The 19,138-nt window shown below is 50.4% G+C and overlaps 1 protein-coding gene across 2 annotated transcripts in view; it reads right to left on the reverse strand.

The window, feature by feature from the left end:
• Window positions 1-3,882: 3,882 nt before the first annotated feature.
• LOC143935528 (transcription factor CP2-like protein 1) overlaps window positions 3,883-19,138 on the reverse strand; it is a 416,417-nt gene continuing 401,161 nt past the window's right edge. For both annotated transcript variants that reach the window (XM_077459472.1, XM_077459470.1), the window contains exon 15: window positions 3,883-4,944. In XM_077459472.1, coding sequence (XP_077315598.1) covers window positions 4,907-4,944 — 38 coding nt within the window. In that variant the 3' untranslated portion in view covers window positions 3,883-4,906. The remainder of the gene's footprint in view (window positions 4,945-19,138) is intronic.

Consider the following 19,138-nt stretch of genomic DNA (forward strand, 5'->3'; position numbering starts at 1 on the left):
GCTGAGTTGATGGAAGCTGAGCTGATGAGCATTGGTGAGGCTGTACTGATCAGGCTGAGCAGATGGGTGCTGGCGAGGTTGCGCTGATCAGGCTGCGCTGAGTAGGCTGCGCTGGTGAGGCTTAGCTGATGGGCACTGATGAGGCTGCGCTGATGGCTGCTGATGAGGCTGCTCTGATGGGCGCTAATCAGGTTGCGCTAATGGACGCTGGTGAGGCTGAGCATATGGGTGCTGATCAAGCTGTGCTGATAGGTGCTGAGCTGATGGGCGCTGGTGAGCCTGATCTGATTGGCGCTGGTGAGCCTGATCTGATTGGTGCTGGTGAGGCTGAGCTGATAGGCGCTGGTGAGGCTGAGCATATGGGCGCTGAGTAGGCTGCACTGATCAGGCTAAACTGATGGGCGCTGATGAGGCTGCACTGATCAGGCTGAGCTGATGGGCGCTGGTGAGGCTGCACTGATCAGGCTGAGCTGATTGGCACTGGTGAGGCTGCGCTCATCAGGCTGAGCTGATGAGCGCTAGTGAGGCTGCGCTTATGGAGGCTGAGCTGATGGGTGCTGATCAGGCTGCGCTGATGGAGGCTGAGCTGATGGGTGCCGATCAGGCTGCGCTTATTGGTGCTGGTGAGGCTGAACATATGGGCGCTGATCAGGCTGCCCTGATGGGCACTGGTGAGGCTGCTCTGTTGGGAGCTGGTGAGGCTCCGCTGATGGGCGCTAAGTAGGCTGTGCTGATGAGGCTGAGCTGATAGGCGCTGATTAGGCTGCGCTAATGGGCGCTGGTGAGGCTGAGCATATGGGCGCTGGTGAGGCTGCGCTGATCAGGCTGAGCTGATGGGCGCTTTTGAGGCTGCTTGATCAGGCTGAGCTGATGGGCGCTGGGGAGGATGCACTGATGGAGGCTGAGCTGATGGGCGCTGGTGAGGCTGCGCTGATGGGCATGGATCAGGCTGCGCTGATGGAGGCTGATCAGGCTGCCGCTGCACTAATTAGCGCTGGTGAGGCTGCGCTGATGGGCTCTGGTGAGGCTCCGCTGATGGGCGCTGGTGAGGCTCCGCTGATGGGTGCTGGTGAGGCTCCGCTGATGAGTGCTGAGTAGGCTGCGCTGGTGAGGCTGAGCTGACGCGTGCTGGTGATGCTGAGCTGATGGGTGCTGAATAGGCTGCGCTAATGGGTGCTGGTGAGGCTGAGCATATGGGCGCTGAGTAGGCTTCTCTGATGGGGGCGCTGATTAGGCTGTTGGCAATGGGCGCTGGTAAGGCTGAGCATATGGGCGCTGCCAAGGGTGCATTGATGGACCCTGATGAGGCTGCACTGATGGGCGCTGCTGAGGCTGCACTGATCAGGCTGAGCTGATGGGTGCTTTTGAGGCTGCTTGATCAGGCTGAGCTGATGGGCGCTGGTGAGGATACACTGATGGAGGCTGAGCTGATGGGTGCTGGTGAGGCTGCACTGATGAGCACTGTTAAAGCTGAGCTGATGGGTGCTGGTGAGTCTGAGCTGATGGATGCTGAGCTGATGGGCACTGATTAGGCTGCGCTAATGGGCTCTAGTGTGGAAGGCATATGGGCACTGAGTAGGCTGCGCTGATCAGGCTGCACTAATGGGCGCTGATGAGGCTGCACTGTTGGGCACTGGTGAGGCTTTAATGTTGGGCGCTGGTGAGGCTGCGCTGATCAGGCTGAGCTGATGGGCACTGGTGAGGCTGCGCTGATGAAGGCTGAGCTGATGGGCACTGGTGAGGCTGCTCTGATGGGCGCTGATCAGGCTGCACTAATAGGCGCTGGTGAGGCTGAGCTGATGGACCCTGATGAGGCTGCACTGATGGGCACTGCTGAGGCTGCACTGATCAGGCTGAGCTGATGGGTGCTTTTGAGGCTGCTTGATCAGGCTGAGCTGATGGGAGCTGGTGAGGATACACTGATGGAGGCTGAGCTGATGGGCGCTGGTGAGGCTGCACTGATGAGCACTGTTAAAGCTGAGCTGATGGGTGCTGGTGAGTCTGAGCTGATGGATGCTGAGCTGATGGGCACTGTTTAGGCTGCGCTAATGGGCTCTAGTGAGGAAGGCATATGGCTGCTGAGTAGGCTGCGCTGATCAGGCTGCACTAATGGGCGCTGATGAGGCTGCACTGTTGGGCGCTGGTGAGCCTGCAATGTTAAGCGCTGGTGAGGCTGCACTGATCAGGCTGAGCTGATGGGCACTGGTGAGGCTGCTCTGATGGGCGCTGATCAGGCTGCACTAATGGGCGCTGGTGAGGCTGAGCTGATGGCGCTGGTGAGGCTGAGCTGATTGGCGCTGGTGAGGCTGAGCATATGGGTGCTGGTGAGGATGCGCTGAGGCTGAGCTGATGGGAGCTGGTGAGGCTGCATTGATCAGGCTGAGCTGATGGGCGCTGGTGAGGCTGCACTGATCAGGCTGAGCTGATGGGCACTGGTGAGGCTGAGCTGATGGGCGCTAAATAGGTTGCTCTAATGGGTGCTAGTGAGGCTGCGCTGATGGACCCTGGTGAGGCTGCGCTGATGGACCCTGGTGAGGCTGCACTGGTGAGGCTGAGCCGATGGGCGCTGGTGAGGCTGAGCTCATGGGCGCTGGTGAGGCTGCACTGATCAGGCTGAGCTCATGGGCGCTGGTGAGCATTGGTGAGGCTACATTGATGGGCACTGGTGAGGCTGAGCTGTTGGGGGCTCTTTCTAATAGACTCTGAAATGGACACAGAGAGGACCTCTGTTTCAGAGACACCTCCTCCAGGATCCATTAGACCCCTTTGTAGTCTCTAATGGGGCCTGGTGGGGGCTCTACCAGACTCTTTAATGGACACCAAGAGAGCCTCTGTTAGCGAGAACCCCCTCCAGGTCCCTTTAGACCCCATTGTAGTCTCTAATGGGGCCTGGTGGCTCTCTGTAATAGACTCTCTGACAGAGGCCCTCTCTGTGTTCATTAGAGAGACCCGTCTCCAGGTCATCACAATGTAGCTGCTTTGAAGTCACGGCGATATTATCCTTAGCCACAAGGTACATAGTAACAAAGACTCCTTAGGGGAGGGGAGGAGTTGGTAAGATGACAACACCCATGTGGGGGCGTCAGAAATATATCTACATCCAGGTGTCTGAGCCTAGGATCTGCCCTGTTTTTCAGCATATGAAATATCTTGTGGCTAAGGATAATATCGCTGTGACTTCAAAGCAGCTACATTGTGATTTTTGGTTTTAGATGGCTTGAAAGGAATGTTAAAATTAAACAGGGCTTACGTGTGGTGTGGATTGTGTTTTACAATCAGCAGCCAATGGTAAACCGTAATCCTGTAGCATGTTACACTTTATTGTGGCTGTAACTCTTATGCCGCATTACGGCCTTTCTGGCAGAAAAAGGTCTGACGGAATCATTCCATCGGATATTCCAACCGTGTGTGGGCTTCATCTGACCTTCTCTCGAAAATTCTGACGGACCTAGAAATAGAACATGTTTTAAATCTTTCCGATGGAATCAATACCTATCGGGAAAACCGTTCATCTGTATGCTATTCCGACGGACCAAAAAGGATGCAAGGGCAGCTATTTAACTTCCTTTTTCTAGTCCCGTCATACATCACCACGTTCTAAACGATTGGATGTGATCGTGTATACGCAACTTAGTTTCAGCGGAACTCCGTCGGAGTTTATTCTGATGGAAAAACGCTTGTGTGTACACGGCATAAGGCCCATGTCGCTCTTGCAAAACTGACAACTCACCAGCGACAAGATAGCTATGCGCAGAAGAGAACATATTGTTTTGTGTAAAAGGCTTAGTATTTTTCTGCCATGTCCTGCATATTGATCCTGTACAACATCCACCTTAAGTGGGATCATAATTGCACATTAAACTTCACACAGAACTGTTCTGATAAATTTGTAAGAATATTTTATTAGAAATATTTATATATAGAGAGCTACAAAAAATGGAAAAAGGCAGATTTCTGCATTTAGCAATCCAAATCAATGAGTCTCACTTTAATTTAGGAAAATCTTCTGGAATCTGTGCAGTTCAAACTGAACATGATGAAAAAAAAAATAGGCAGAGGCTATCTTCAGTTAAAAATGAACAAAAGAGCGCTGAGTCCAGATATAGTCCGCTGAAGTTATTATGTAGAGCTTGGCATATGTGTTAAATTAAATTAAGAGACCAATGTGGAGGATTGGGAGAGATTGACCAAACTCAACTTTTTTTTGTGTCAGGACACCCACTCACATCAAGGGATCAACAGGGAAGATTGGGAGAGATGGGTTAAAATCAGCTTTTACGTGAGGAGAAAAGATCTGATGCAGTTCAGCTGTCTATATCTCTAGATTCGAGTCCCATTCACACTTTCACATGTGTGGTTATGCATGAAGAGAGGTAACTGGGCCCATACGTTTCCCCCTTGAAAACACACTAAACTGTGGGACATAAAAGATGTGAACCAGCCACACAAGAAAGAATGGGATTTCTACTTGGAATGCGTTTTCTGTCAGTATATTTCATATATTTCATGTAAAGGTTATGCTTTGCTGAAGTAAAATGATCAAGGGTGAATATGCCCATAATGTTTGTGAGACCCACATGTCAAAATGATAAGCAACATCTACCTGAGCATTTGTATCATTCTATGCTCAGTTTGGATTGCCTAGGTTTGGGATGTTATCCTTAACTCTGCAAGGCAGGGCCATCCACCACATAGCACCAGTGCTATAGGTTTGCATGGAGCAGAAAATGTCTGAACATCCTTTATATAAATTAGAGTGAAGGAATTAAAAGAATCCAGGAATGTTTTAGCAACATTCTTGAGGTGTATTCCTTGCTGTGTTATTCCACACCAATGCTTCACATGTCTGCTTTGTAGCAGCATCATTTGGAGATATCCAGTGTAGAAGTGATGTTTCACTTTAGGATTACTTCAGCATGCAGTGGTATCCATCAGGATTTTGCACTGTGTAGAAAAGAGACGAAGATGGCAAATTAATAGTATGAAATATTTCATATGCAGTATTCATAAGATACACAAATAAATGATGATAGTGATGTAGCCCAGATATAACCAGACAGGAAGTGATAAAAATAAAATCTGCAATAAGGACAAAGTCATTATGAAAATCTGACAGGGGCTTGCTCTCCTTCACTAAAGAAAAGCATTTGTGTTTCTGTTTGTGTTGCTGTTGGAGAGTTCCCTTTATTTTCTGAAGTTGCGCGATAGTGAGTCCAACATTGAAAATATTCAAAAGAATCAAACACAGAATATTTCTTATGAAGAAATATCAAGTGCTATGGTTTAGGTGATCTCCCTCCTCTAGTGCTTCAATCACCCAGTGCGACCTCCACCAATGTCAGAAAAACACTCACCAGATATAGTTGCTGTCTAATGAATAGAACAACAAAAATTGCATATGATAAGTTCCAGGTCATCAGAGGTACGTAGTCATCATTAGCTCACACTTATCCCCTCTATTCGAATCACAGGACCCTCTTCAGAATGTATCCAAGTGCACTGATCATGACCAGGAAGTTTTATTTCTAATGGTAAAAACAGCTCAGCATATCCCAACCATAGAAAAATGTCACCAATAACAAGGAAGAAAAAAAAATCTCATGATGCAGTATTTATTGGTGAACCAGCATAAAAATAAACTCTGTTCATGAGGTTTTGCATTTAAGGTCCTGCTGCCATTATCCCTGGTTGGATTGGCATTTTTTTTATGCAAGTGCTATAGGCAAAATTGTTTTATAGGTTTTTGTTTTATGCTGCTTCACCAATAAATACTGCACCATGAGATTTTTCTTCTTCTTTGCGATTGGTGATTACTACGGATGAGATATTTACCTATGAGAAATAAAATTTCCTGATCATGATACATTCTAAAGGTTCGGCTAGAGGTGATAAGTGCGAGCGAATGATGACTACATACCTCTGATGACCTGGATCTTATCATATATAAATAGTATAATATATTAATAGTAAAAAGGTCAAGTCTGAGCATGTAGGCCCTTTACAAAATAATCTAGAGTTGGTGACTGGGGACAAAGAGAAAGCTAATTTATTAAACACTTTCTTCAGCTCTGTGTACACAAAAGAGCATGGGGGAGCGCATGTCCATAATGGGGGTGATAGTGACACAGCCCCAAATGATCCACAATGGCTCAAAAGTGATATGGTCCAGAAATATTTAGACAGAATAAAGGTGGATAAAGCACCTGGCCCTGATGGCATCCACCCACGGATCCTAAAAGAATTGAGCTCTGTAATTTCAGAGCCATTGTATCTAATTTTTAGGAACTCATTAATGACGGAAATAGTCCCACAGGGCAAACGTGGTGCCTATATTTAAAAAGGGATCAAAGTCTTTACCAAGTAACTATAGACCTGTTAGCTTAACTTCTATAGCTGGGAAGATACTGGAGCGTTTAATAAAAGACCACATCGATGAGTTCTTGCTGAACAAAAACACTTTAAGCAACAGACAACATGGATTCATGAAAGACAGAAGTTGTCAGACAAATCTGATTTCTTTTTATGAGGAGGTAAGTAAAACCCTGGACAGAGGGGTGGCGGTGGACGTGGTATACTTGGATTTTGCAAAAGCGTTCGATACAGTTCCGCACACACGGCTCATGTGTAAGGTAAAGTCTACAGGTTTGGAAATATCAGTTTGTAAATGGATAGAAAATTGGCTAAAATACAGAATTCAGAGAGTAGTGGTTAATGATTCTTACTCTGAATGGTCTAAGGTTATCAGTGGTGTACCCCAAGGTTCAGTGCTGGGACCCTTACTTTTTAACATCTTTATAAATGATATTGGGTCTGGGATCAAAAGTAACATTTCTGTCTTTGCAGATGACACCAAGATATGCAGTGGAATAACGTCCTTACAGGATGTCTCCAACTTACAAGCCGACCTCAATACACTGTCTAATTGGGCGACTATGTGGCAGATGAGGTTTAATGTTGATAAATGTAAAGTTATGCACTTAGGGGCTAAGAATATGCATGCATCATACATGCATCATACATCCATACTTTCCTGATGGGAGTACAACTGGGGGAATCCATAGTGGAGAAGGATCTGGGGGTTTTGGTGGACCATAAGCTCAATAACAACATGCAATGCCAAGTTGCTGTTTCCAAAACGAGCAAAGTCCTTTCTTGTATTAAGAGAGGTATGGACTCCAGAGAGAGAGATATAATTTTGCCCCTGTTCAAATCATTAGTAAGACCTCACCTGGAATATGCAGTTCAGTTTTGGGCACCAGTTCTCAAAAAGGATATCGGAGAACTGGAGAAAGTGCAGAGAAGGGCAACCAAACTGATAAGAGGCATGGAGGAACTCAGCTATGAGGAGAGATTAGAGGAACTAAATGTATTCACTCTTGAGAAGAGGAAAATAAGGGGGGATATGATCAACATGTTCAAATATATTAGGGGTCCATATAGTGAACTTGGTGTTGAGTTGTTCTCTGTAGGTCAACCCAGAGGACACGGGGGCACTCTTTACGTCTAGAGGAAAAGAGATTTCATCTTCAAGTACGGAAAGGTTTCTTCACAGTTAGAGCTGTTAAAATGTGGAATAGACTCCCGCCAGAGGTGGTTCTGGCCAGCTCAGTAGATTGCTTTAAGAAAGGCCTGGATGCTTTCCTGATGATACATAATATAACTAGGTACTAACATAGGTAAAGTTGATCCAGGCAAAATCCGATCGCCTCTTGGGGGATCAGGAAGGAATTTTTTTCCCCTGCTGTAGCAAATTGGAGCATGCTCTGCTGGGGTTTTTTTTCGCCTTCCTCTGGATCAATTGTGGGCATAAAATTGGGTATTTGGATTGTACGATTATTTTTTATTTTATTTATTTGTTTTTAAGGTTGAACTGGATGGACTTGTGTCTTTTTTCAACCTGACTAACTATGTAACTATGTAACTATATATGTAATTTTTGCTGTTCTATTCATTAGACAGCAACTATATCTGCTGAGTGCATTTTTATGACATTGGTGGAGGTCACACTGGGTGATTGAATCACTAGAGGAGGGACATCACCTGAATCATATCACGTGATGTCTTCATAAGAACAATTCTGTTTGATTCTTTTGATTATTTTCAATGTTGAACTCACTATCACAGCGAAGGCGAACCTTGGCACCCCAGATGTTTTGGAACTACATTTCCCATGATACTCATCTACACTGCAGAGTGTATGGGCATTATGGGAAATGTAGTTCCAAAACACCTGGGGTGCCAAGGTTCACCATCACTGCACTATCAGAACACTTCAGGTGCTTTGGGTTTTTAAAAATTCTTGTGCTGAGCGCTGACATTTATCTTTGTTATCACAGTGTTTTGTATATCTACAATAATTGCTAGCAGCTATATACCATTAGGCGCTGACAAAATTTTTCCCCTATATTTTCTGTCTGGTAAAATGTGATCTGCAGGAGAGGAAGTGATGGGCAGGGAGGTCGTCATTCGAATAGAGCCTTGGATAACAGCAAATATGAAACTTGGGTTCTAAACTATTCCCACCCTATCCAAAAGTATGAAAGTTTTTTTTGTCTGTACCTACATTTTAAGGGCCTTATTCACATTAATATGCTGCATTAGCACTCATGCTTTCATATGCTTTGCATTAAGACAGCCCATTCAATGAACCAAACACACCAACAATTGCAATGTAGCATTTATAGCAGCACAATGAAACACACGTTCAACGGCAAGGTGTGTTGAGATACCAGTTTTCCTAAATTTCACTGCATTAAATCAATGCATGTAACACAATAACCTGAATGTGCCCTAAGTGCTTCTACCCACAGATGTTTAAAACACTGCAATAATGCCCCCTTCCAACTGTAAGATTTTAAATTACGGCAGTAATAACAAATTACATGACGTGACTTATGCAAATTGTTGCATTTATGTTTTCATAAAATCTGTATGCATTAACATGTAGCTATGCAGTTGCATCTTAGGCCGCGTACACATGAGCGGATTGTCTGCCCAACTAAGTTCGTCAGACAATCCGACAGACAGTCCGTCCAACTTTTGAATGAACGGACTTGACCACACACGATGAAAAGACAGTCCGCTAAAAGCTTGCGTGATGACGTGTACAGCACGTACGACGGGACTAGAAATACGATGTCCAATACACTGCAATGCAACCTTCGGCGTGTAAATCCTTTCTGAGCATGCGCCATACTTAGTCCGTCCAACTTGCCTACACACGAGCGGACTGTCCGCTGAAACCAAGTTTGGACGGACAAAATTACGGAAATTCCGAAAGACTTAGTCCGCCAGACTGTCCGCTGAAAAAGTCCGCTGAAGCCCACACACGAGTGGATTGTCCGCTGAAACACGTTTCAGCGGACTAAGTTGGACGGACAATCCTCTCGTGTGTACGCGGCCTTAATCTTCTAAAGCATTTTCACAGGTTTTTTAGCTTGTAAACTAGCGACACATTACAATTTGACTATAGCTCTACCCCATTGATCACTTGTTGGAAGAGCTTCACCATAAGGTCAGAGGAAAAAAGTTACATGTCAGTCGAAAAGCTGGGAAGATCTGCAGGAGGCATGCGTTTTCAAAGAAAAATGGGAGAGCTCAATTATATAACTGGGATAGTATTGACATACCCCCAAAAGAACCCCAATGGCACAAACGTAATATGGTCCAGAAACCTTTAGACAAAATAAGGGTGAATAAAGCACCTGGACCAGATGGCTTAACCACTTCAGCCCCGGAGAATTTGGCTGCTCAATGACCAAAGCACTTTTTGCAATTTGGCACTGCGCTGTTTTAACTGGTAATTGCGCGGTCACGCAATGCTGTAACCAAATTAAATTTGCATCCTTTTTTTTCCCACAAATAGAGATTGCTTTTGATGGTATTTGATGGACAATGCAATTTTTATTTTTTGCAATATAAAAGGAAAAAGACTGAAAATTTTGAAAAAAAATAGGATTTTTGTACTCACCGTGAGATCCTTTTCTCTGTAGTTCATCGACTGACACAGCTCCTCTCTTAGACCATTGGGTTGTTACGCCACCTTCAGGAGAGGACTAGGCATAACATGTTAACATGTAACAATAAAACTAGAACTTTCTAGTTACGCCCAAGGGGCGGTCCCTTAGGTAACAGCCCCTCAGCCTGCATTGTAGCTTCAGTACGTCAACAAGCAGTATAACGTAGAGAAAAATAGGAGTGGCGGGTGCTGTGTCAGTCGGTGAACTACAGAGAAAAGGATTTTACGCTGAGTACAAAAAAAATCCTATTTTCTCTTACGTTCACCGACTGACACAGCCACTTTCTTAGACCATTGAGACATCCCCAAGCAGTGCCAAAACAAGGGGTGGGAAAACAGCATAAAACTTCACCCACAATGGCATGTGGGAACTAGTATAAAAACTTTACCCACAAAAACAATAGTGGGTGGGAATAACCAAAAACTTTACCCACAAAAAAACAGGGTGCTCCTCAACTGAGAGTCACTACCTCCAAACCGCCCCAGAACTGCGGTAACAAATGCAATAGTGCATTACTTAAAAGGTTCTACATTTTTACCACAAAAAAAAATTGAAAAAATGTAAGTGCAATTGCAATTATACAGCCGCCTGCAAAACTTTGCGGCCAAAACAGGCATCAGCCGATGCACTGACATCTACCTTGTAGAATTTTGTAAAAGTGAGCAGACGACCAAGTCGCCGCTTAACACACTTGAGCGACAGACGCTTGATGTCGGAAGGCCCACGAGACTGCCATGCCTTTTTTTGGACCAGCCACCGAAACAAACAAGGAGTCTGACTTCCGAAAAGGGAGCCGTAGCAGACAAATACACCCTCAGAGCCCGAACCACGTCCAGGGAATGGAAGGCCCCCTCCTTAGGATGTGTCGGTTTAGGACACAGAGATGGTAACACAATGTCTTCATTGATGTGGAACACCGAAATTAACTTCGTCAGGAAAGGTTGCGGACGCAACACCACCTTATCCTTGTGGATAACCAGATAGGGTGACTTGCAAAACAAGGCCGCCAGTTCCGAAACCCTCCTGGCCAAAGTAATAGCCACTAGAAAGACAACTTTCTGGGAAAGGGTCAGAGGGATCTCTCTGATATTTTCAAATGACGGTTTCTGAAGTGCTGATTACACCAGGTACAGATCCCATGGGGGCAATGGTGGACGCACCGGAGGAACTACAAGTCGGTCCCCTTGAACAAAAATGTTCACTAGAGAGTGAGATGCCAGGGGTTACTGAAAAAAAGACAGCCAAAGCTGATATTTGTCCTTAATGGTGCTTAACCACTTGGGATCCGCGCTATTGCCAAATGACGGCATTAGCGCGGACCTACATTTCCGGGACTACGTCTATTGACGTCGTCCCGTGTACGAGCGGCCTGCGCGCCCCCTGAGGGGCGCGCGCGGCGCGCTCTGTGATCGGCGAGTCCATGAGTTTTGCCTGATCACCGATCCGTGCAAGGGGTCGATCCCGACCCCTTATTACGTGATCAGCTGTCAGCCAATGACAGCTGATCATGTGATAGAACGGAGCCGGTAATCGGCTATTATTCCTCCTCGCGCTGACACCAGTCCCGATCACAGCCATCAATACAAGGGACCACCTGCCAGTGCCCACCTGCCTCCCGCAGTGCCACCCTGAAGTAAAAGTAAAAGTAAAAGTAAGTGCCCCCCGTCAGTGCCCATAGTGCCCACAGTGCCACCCACTGTGCCACCCCACAGTGCCACCCACAGTGCCACCCACAGTGCCACCCACAGTGCCACCCACAGTGCCCACAATCTGCCTCAAAGGTGCTGCACCCCAGTGCCGCCCATCAGTGCCCAGCAGTGCCGCCCATCAGTGCCCAGCAGTGCCACCTATCAGAGCCACCTATCAGTGCCACCTATCAGTGCCCATCAGTCCCATCTATCTGTGGTACCTATCAGTGCCCATCCGTGCCACCCATCCGTGCCACTTATCCGTGCCACCCATCCGTGCCATCTTATCTGTGCCCATCTTTGCCCATCAGTGCCGCCTTATCTGTGCCCATCGGTGCCGCCTTATCTGTGCCTATTAGTGCCGCCTTAACTATGCCTATCAGTGCCCACCAGTGCAGCCTATCAGTGCCCACCAATGCAGCCCATCAGTGCCCACCAATGCAGCCTATCAGTGCCGCCTAATCAGCGCACTTCAATGAAGGAGAAAAATGACCCGTTTGCAAAATTTTATAACAAACTATTAAAACATGATTTTTTTTTTTTGCATCTTTTTTTGTTTGTTTAGCAAAAAATAAAACTCCGAGCTGTAACTAAATACCACCAAAAGAAAGCTCTATTTGTGGGAAAAAAATGATAAAAATTTCATTTGGGTACAGTGTTGTATGCCCGCGCAATTGTCATTCAAAGTGCATCAGCGCTGAAAGCTGAAAATTGGTCTGGGACTGAGGGGGGTTTAAGTGCCCAGTAAGCAAGTGGTTAATGCAAATTTTTGGTATACTCCTTGCTGAAGAAACAGCAGGATCCTGGAAGTAGAAAAGGAACGCGGATGCCATCCTTTTTCCTCACACATGGAGATATAGGCTTTCCAGGTACAATGAGATATCTTTCGAGAGGAAGATTTATGTGCTTTTAGCATAGTTGGAATCACTGAGTCCAAAAGACCCTGGTTCCTCAACAACTGGCTCTCAATAGCTATGCCGTTAAAACCCGCAATGGTAAAGCAGGATGGAGAATCGGACCTTGAGACAGAAGGTCATCTCATAACGGCATAACGGTCTGCCACCAGGCGCAATAGGTCTGGGTACCAGGGATGCTGGGGCCAATCTGGGGCAATCAGTATTCCTGGAATCCCCTTGGACTCCACTATGCGGAGCAGCTGTGGCAACAATTTCAGCAGAGGAAAGGCATAGATCAGCTGGTACTGATCCCACGGAGCCACCAGCGCGTCAGAGAGCCCGGAGCACAGCAAGAGAAGCAATAAGCGCAGGGCGGCATGACAGAGGGAATAGGGGGTTAAATAAATAAGGCTCTGGTCATGTGGGGAGGGGGCGGAGGAGCAGGCATCCAGAGGGGGGAGTGGCTTCCCACACAGGATCAGTCTGGCCACGAGGAGAGAACTTGCAGCATGGCTGGAGTGGAGGCTCTGTTCGCCCGGCTGAAAGCGGAGGCGGCATCCAGGGGACCTGGATGGCTGGAGGAGCGTTTGTCGGCGGCGCTGGGAGGCGGTACTCCGGCGGCTGAATCGGTGGGTGCTCGAGCGGTGCGAGCGCGGCGCTCCAGGCCGCCGGCTCGCTTCTCCCCTGACCCCCCCTCTTCCCCTATTGACTGTGCTGAGGTTCGGCGGGGTAGGGCCTGCTCGGGGCCGCCAGCGAAGCGTGCGGCGGTGCCCGCGGGCGGGGGGGGGCGCACACCCTCGGAGGACTGTTGGGAGGCTTGGGGGGGGCGGCGCTGGCCTGTCTGCGGCAGTGGCTGGGCCCAGCAGGGGGACTGAAAGGAGGAGAGAGGCCCTGGCTTCTGGCCTGGAGTCAGCGGGGGCGGGGCCTGGACGTGGTGGCCGGGGAGGACTGGATACTGCGGCTGCTGAGACTGGGGCTGGAGGGTGGGGGCCCGGGGATGATTGGATGGGGTCGGATGGACGGCGCCCTGGCTTGGAGAGACGGCAGGCGGCGGACGGAGCGCTCCAGGACTCTGGTGGGGGGCGGGCTGCGGATGTGATGGACAGAGGTGCAATGCAGGCGGCAGCTGGCGGTGGCCGTGGGCGTGCAGCGAGCAGGCATGGGCTGGGCCGAAGAAGGCTTTGCGGAAGTCCAAAAGCGGATCTGGCGCGCTGCAGAGGAAGGTGGCGAACCGCGGATCCCCGGCAGCCAGTGACGTATCTGCTGGTGGGCCTTCGGCGGGTGAAGACGAGATGGTTGCCGAACGCTCGGAAGGGGAGCTGTCGCAGTCGGACGAGGAAGTGCTGCAGGGACGGACGGCGGCTGTCGGGCCGGGACCTTCGGCTGGTGGGACCCCTCCAGGCATCACGGTAAGCCTGCTTTGCTGTTTTCGCGGGATTGTTTGTCGGGGGTGGGGGACGGGTGGGACATGGGGCAGCGGGGCGGTCGGCGACCGTGCCTTCCCCTCTGGTGTCGCTACCGAGCGACGCAGCCGGGGCGGATTCCAGGTTCCAGGGGTTTCTCGCCAGTTTGAAAGACTTGGTGGGCAGATTTGAGCCCGGTGGTGGGGGCGTTGCGGCTCCGGCAGCTGCATGGGTGGCCCCAGGGGGGGGCAGGGGGGAGGGGCGGGGCACCGGAGGCTGCGCGTGCGAGGGAGCCAGTGGCGGCGCCCGTGGCGGGGCCGGCGGTACCCGTCAAGGAGGGGGTGGGGGGGTCAGACAAGGCAGAGGCGACTAAGTCTTCGGGGGAGACCGCTGCGGAAGTGGCGAAGAAGCAGGATTTGGTTAGGTTGGCGGATGCGGCGAAGTGCGAGGTATACGTGTGCTTCGAGGGGCCCCTCGGAGCTCATTTAAAGCCTGAGGTGCGCGAGAAGATCTGGAAAGGGGAATACGTGGAGATCTTCACGCTCCTGCCGTTGGAAAAGTTTAACTTGGACAGGGTTAGGCCGGAGGACAGCAAGAAGGAGGATGAGGGGAAGAGGCGTTATAGGCTCATCCCCAGGACGTTTGCGAACTGGTTGCAGGCTTTCGCGATCATGGCAAGTGTGATTGGGGAGAAGAACCCGGAACACTGCTCGGCATTATTTTGCTACCTGGACGCCGTGGGAGAGGCATATCGAGTCTACGGGGGAACGGCATGGCTGCGGTATGATGAACAATTCCGACAGCGTAGGGCGATCCGCCCGTCCTTGCGGTGGGACCACAAGGACATCAGTCTTTGGATGCGGCTGATGACTTCGGCGAGACCGGCGAGTCAGTTTTTTCCAGGGGGGGCCGGTGGGTCCGCCAGCCCCGGACTATCGGCCGCGAGAAAAAAGGGGTTGTGTTGGCAGTTTAACGAGGGAGCCTGCAAGTTTGGGGGGTCGTGCAAGTACAAGCACGAATGTTCTGGCTGTGGCGGCGGACACCCCCTGTCCCGCTGTTTTAAGCAAGGAAAAGGTCGGCCGGGAGATGCGGTTGGAAAGGGGGAGAACGCCGGTGAGAGTGGAAAAGATGCGGCCTTTCCTAGATAGGTATCCCGATAGGGAGGCGGCCCAGTTGCTGGCCCGGGGGTTTTCAGAGGGTTTTCGTATTCCATCCAGACTGGTAGCCGCTCCCCCAGTCGCTCGCAATTTGCGATCGGCTCTGCAGCATGCGGACGTGGTTACGGAAAAACTGCGCAAGGAGGTGGCGTTGGGTCGCATGGGAGGCCCCTTTTCGGCGGCGCCAATTCCGGACTTGGTAATATCGCCCTTGGGCGTGGTGCCAAAGAAGGAACCCAACAAGTTTCGGTTAATACATCATTTGTCGTTTCCCAAAGGGGGTTCGGTGAATGATGCGATTGATCCGGAAGTTTGTGCAGTCTCCTACATGTCTTTTGATGCTGCTGTGTTTTGGGTACGCAGGTACGGACAGGGGGCACGGATGGCTAAGGCGGATGTGGAGTCGGCGTTCCGTTTGCTCCCGGTTCATCCGGACAGCTTTTGCCTGTTAGGTTGTCTCTGGCAGGAGGAGTACTACGTGGATCGATGCTTGCCCATGGGTTGCTCGGTGTCCTGCGCGCTGTTCGAGCAGTTTAGTTCGTTTCTTGAATGGGTGGTGCGAGACGTCGCGGGAGTGAATTCGATCATACACTATTTGGACGACTTTCTCTGCGTGGGCCCGCCTGCATCGGAGGTGTGTGCGGTCCTTTTGGCCACGTTGGAGCACGTGGCAGAGAAGTTTGGCGTCCCGTTGGCACCGGAAAAGACCGAGGGGCCGGCGACAGTGTTGAGTTTTTTGGGCATAGTGCTAGATTCGGACAGGGTGGAGTGTCGACTACCGGAGGACAAGTTGATGGCACTGAAGGCGGAAGTTCGCGGGATCATTGGTTTGCGGAAAGTTCAACTCAGGCCTTTGCAATCGCTGCTGGGCAAGTTGAATTTTGCATGTCGCATTTTGCCAATGGGAAGGGTGTTTTGCCGACGGCTGTCGGCTAGTACCGCGGGGGTGAAGTCGCCTAAGCACTACGTGCGCTTGGGGAAGGTTCACAGGGAGGACTTGGAGTGCTGGCACGCGTTCCTGGCTAATTTCAACGGCAGGGCGCTGTGGATGTCGGGTCCGGTAAGCAATTTTGATCTTGAATTGTACACGGACGCGGCGGGGGCGGCAGGTTTTGGGGCCTTCTTTCAGGGTAAGTGGAGTGCTGGACCGTGGCTGGACTCTTGGAAGGAGGCAGGGTTTGTGAAGAACCTGGTATTGCTGGAACTGTTTCCGGTGGTGCTGGCGGTGGAGTTGTGGGGGGATGCGTTTCGAAACCTGAAGGTTCGTTTTCATGGTGACAATTTGGGGGTGGTCCAGGTGATTAACAAGGTGACGGCGACGTCGCCCCCCGTGGTCCGGTTACTCAGGCACCTCGTCTTGCGGTGCCTGCAGTTGAACGTGTTCATTTATGCTGTTCATCTCCCGGGAGTAGAGAACGTCATTGCTGATGCGTTGTCTCGCTTTCAGTGGGACCGATTCCGGGAGTTGGCACCGGGGGCGGAGCTGTGCGGGGTCCCTTGTCCCGAGTGGCTATGGAAGATTGCCTTTGACGACTCTCCGGTTGGATCAGAAGGTCGGTGAGCGAAGCTACGTGGTCAGCATACCTTAGGGTGTGGGGAGAATGGTTGGCTGTGGTCCGGGAGGTGGAGGATGGGCAGGAGGCGCGAGATCGGCGGCTGCTGGTTTTGTATTTTGTTTCGAGGCAGATGGAAGGGGGGGTGTCAGTGTCAGGGCTGGACAAGAAGTTGGCTGGTCTGGCGTCTTGGTTTAAATTTCAGGGCTGGCCGGATCTGACTAAGGATTTCTGGATTAAGCAGGCAGTGAGGGGTTACAGGCGCGCCAAGCCGAGCAGGGACACGAGACGGCCGGTGTCTTTTGCGCTGCTGGGCAGGTTGTTGACGCAGGTGGGGGTCACCTGTTCATCGGTCTATGAGGTGGTTTTGTTCCGCGCAGCATTCGCCTTAGCATTTTTTGGGGCGTTCAGGATTAGTGAGTTGGTGAGCCCTTCGAAGCGACAACATGGGGGGTTGGGGGTGGTGGATTTGGTTTGCGGGGCGGACAGGCTGTCAATATGGTTGTGGCGGTCGAAAACAGATCAGCGGGGCAGGGGCAGGAAGGTGCAAATTTTTGCATTGCAAGGTTCTCCCCTGTGCCCAGTGGAACTGGTGAGGGGGTTTTTGGCGTTGCGGCCGGAGGTGGGGGGGTCGTTGCTGGTGCATCAGGATGGGTCATCGCTCTCTAGGTTTCAATTCGGGGCAGTGTTTAAGAAGTGTTTGGCGGCATTGGGGCTGGGTGATCAGCAATTTTCTTCCCATTCGTTTCGTATAGGGGCTGCGACGGAAGCGGTTAGGTGGGGGTTGGACGAGGCGGCTGTCAAACGGATTGGGAGGTGGGAGTCGAGGAGGTTCCGATCGTATGTTCGCCCCCATCTGCTGGGTGTTTAACTGATGTTGGTTGGGGGGGGGGCATTACGGTTCGGTGAGTGTCATGGTTTTGGGTGGTACAGACTGTTATGGGGTTGTTTTGTTCTTTTCCTACAGGTGGAGCTCAGGGCCTGGTCTGGATTGTAGGCCATTCCTACGTGTATTGGGGGGCTAGGAGAGGAGATGTTCGACCCGAGGGGAGGCAGCTCGGTTTTTCCAGACAAGATGCCTGTATCAGGTGGTTTGGGGTGCCGGGTATGCTGTGGGGGAGGACGGTTGCGGAGGTGCAGAAGTTTGCACGTCTGAGCAGGCCTCCTGACGTGTTGGTCCTAGACGTCGGGGGCAATGACTTAGGCCTTAAGTCTATGTTGGACCTGGTGCGGGATATCAAGTTTGATTTTTGGCAGCTTCGGTTGGCCTACCCGCATATGGTCATCCTGTGGTCAGACATGGTGGCTAGGACCTCATGGAGGTTTGCCAGGTCTGTCGACAAGCTCAATAGGGCAAGAAAAAAGGTGAACAAGGAGGTCAGTGGCTTCGTGGTTAGGAATGGGGGGTTGGCTGTTCGCCACTTGGAACTGGAGGTGGACACGTGGCGGTACCTGAGGTGGGATGGTGTGCACCTGAATGATGTTGGGATTGACTTGTGGGCCCTGGGGTTGCAGGATGGGATTCAGAGAGCCTTGAGGGTTTGGCGGGGCACACCAGGGTAAGGTTTTCCCCTGGTGTGCTGTGGCGTGGTGTTGGTCTTTGCGGGTGGAGGTTAAACCCCAGTTATGGAAGAGGGCGGGACTCATTGGTGATATGGGGCCCGTGGGTGGTGGTCCAGCTAACGGTGGTTTTAGCTGGAAGGTGGTTACCGGGTGCACTGCGGCCAGTAGTTTGTGTCTCCGAGCCAGCAGGTCAGCTGGAGGCCTATTTTAGTTTTAAGGTACCGCAGTGCCGGATTGGAGATGGTGTTTAGAGTGGTGGGTTTTTCCTGCAAAGACCAACGGGTGGAGTTAACGGGTACTACAGTTTTATTACAGTTTTTTATACAGTTATGTTTATTGATGTTAATTTATTTGAATATTTAATAAACAAAAGTTAATTGGCTGCTACGGCCAATTATTTACTCCATTTTTTGGTGTGGTCTCCTTTTCTGGGGGGAGTATGGGGACGTAGCAGTGGTTAAGATATATGTTTACAATATGGGGGATAGTAGCCCATCTATTATACGAGGGTCAAGAGAGCCCGGAGCACAGCAAGAGAAGCAATAAGCGCAGGGCGGCATGACAGAGGGAATAGGGGGTTAAATAAATAAGGCTCTGGTCATGTGGGGAGGGGGCGGAGGAGCAGGCATCCAGAGGGGGGAGTGGCTTCCCACACAGGATCAGTCTGGCCACGAGGAGAGAACTTCCCACCCTCCCTCCCTAATCTTTGGGGGGGTTTTGTTGTGGTTATTAATGTTTCTACTTTGCATTTCAGATACCAGGATGTCATGGTGTTGGTCTTTGCGGGTGGAGGTTAAACCCCAGTTATGGAAGAGGGCGGGACTCATTGGTGATATGGGGCCCGTGGGTGGTGGTCCAG

Source organism: Lithobates pipiens, unplaced genomic scaffold (assembly GCF_037356315.1).
Source record: "Lithobates pipiens isolate NorthernLeopardFrog02 unplaced genomic scaffold, aLitPip1_a1.2 Scaffold_28, whole genome shotgun sequence".
Taxonomy (NCBI): domain Eukaryota; kingdom Metazoa; phylum Chordata; class Amphibia; order Anura; family Ranidae; genus Lithobates; species Lithobates pipiens.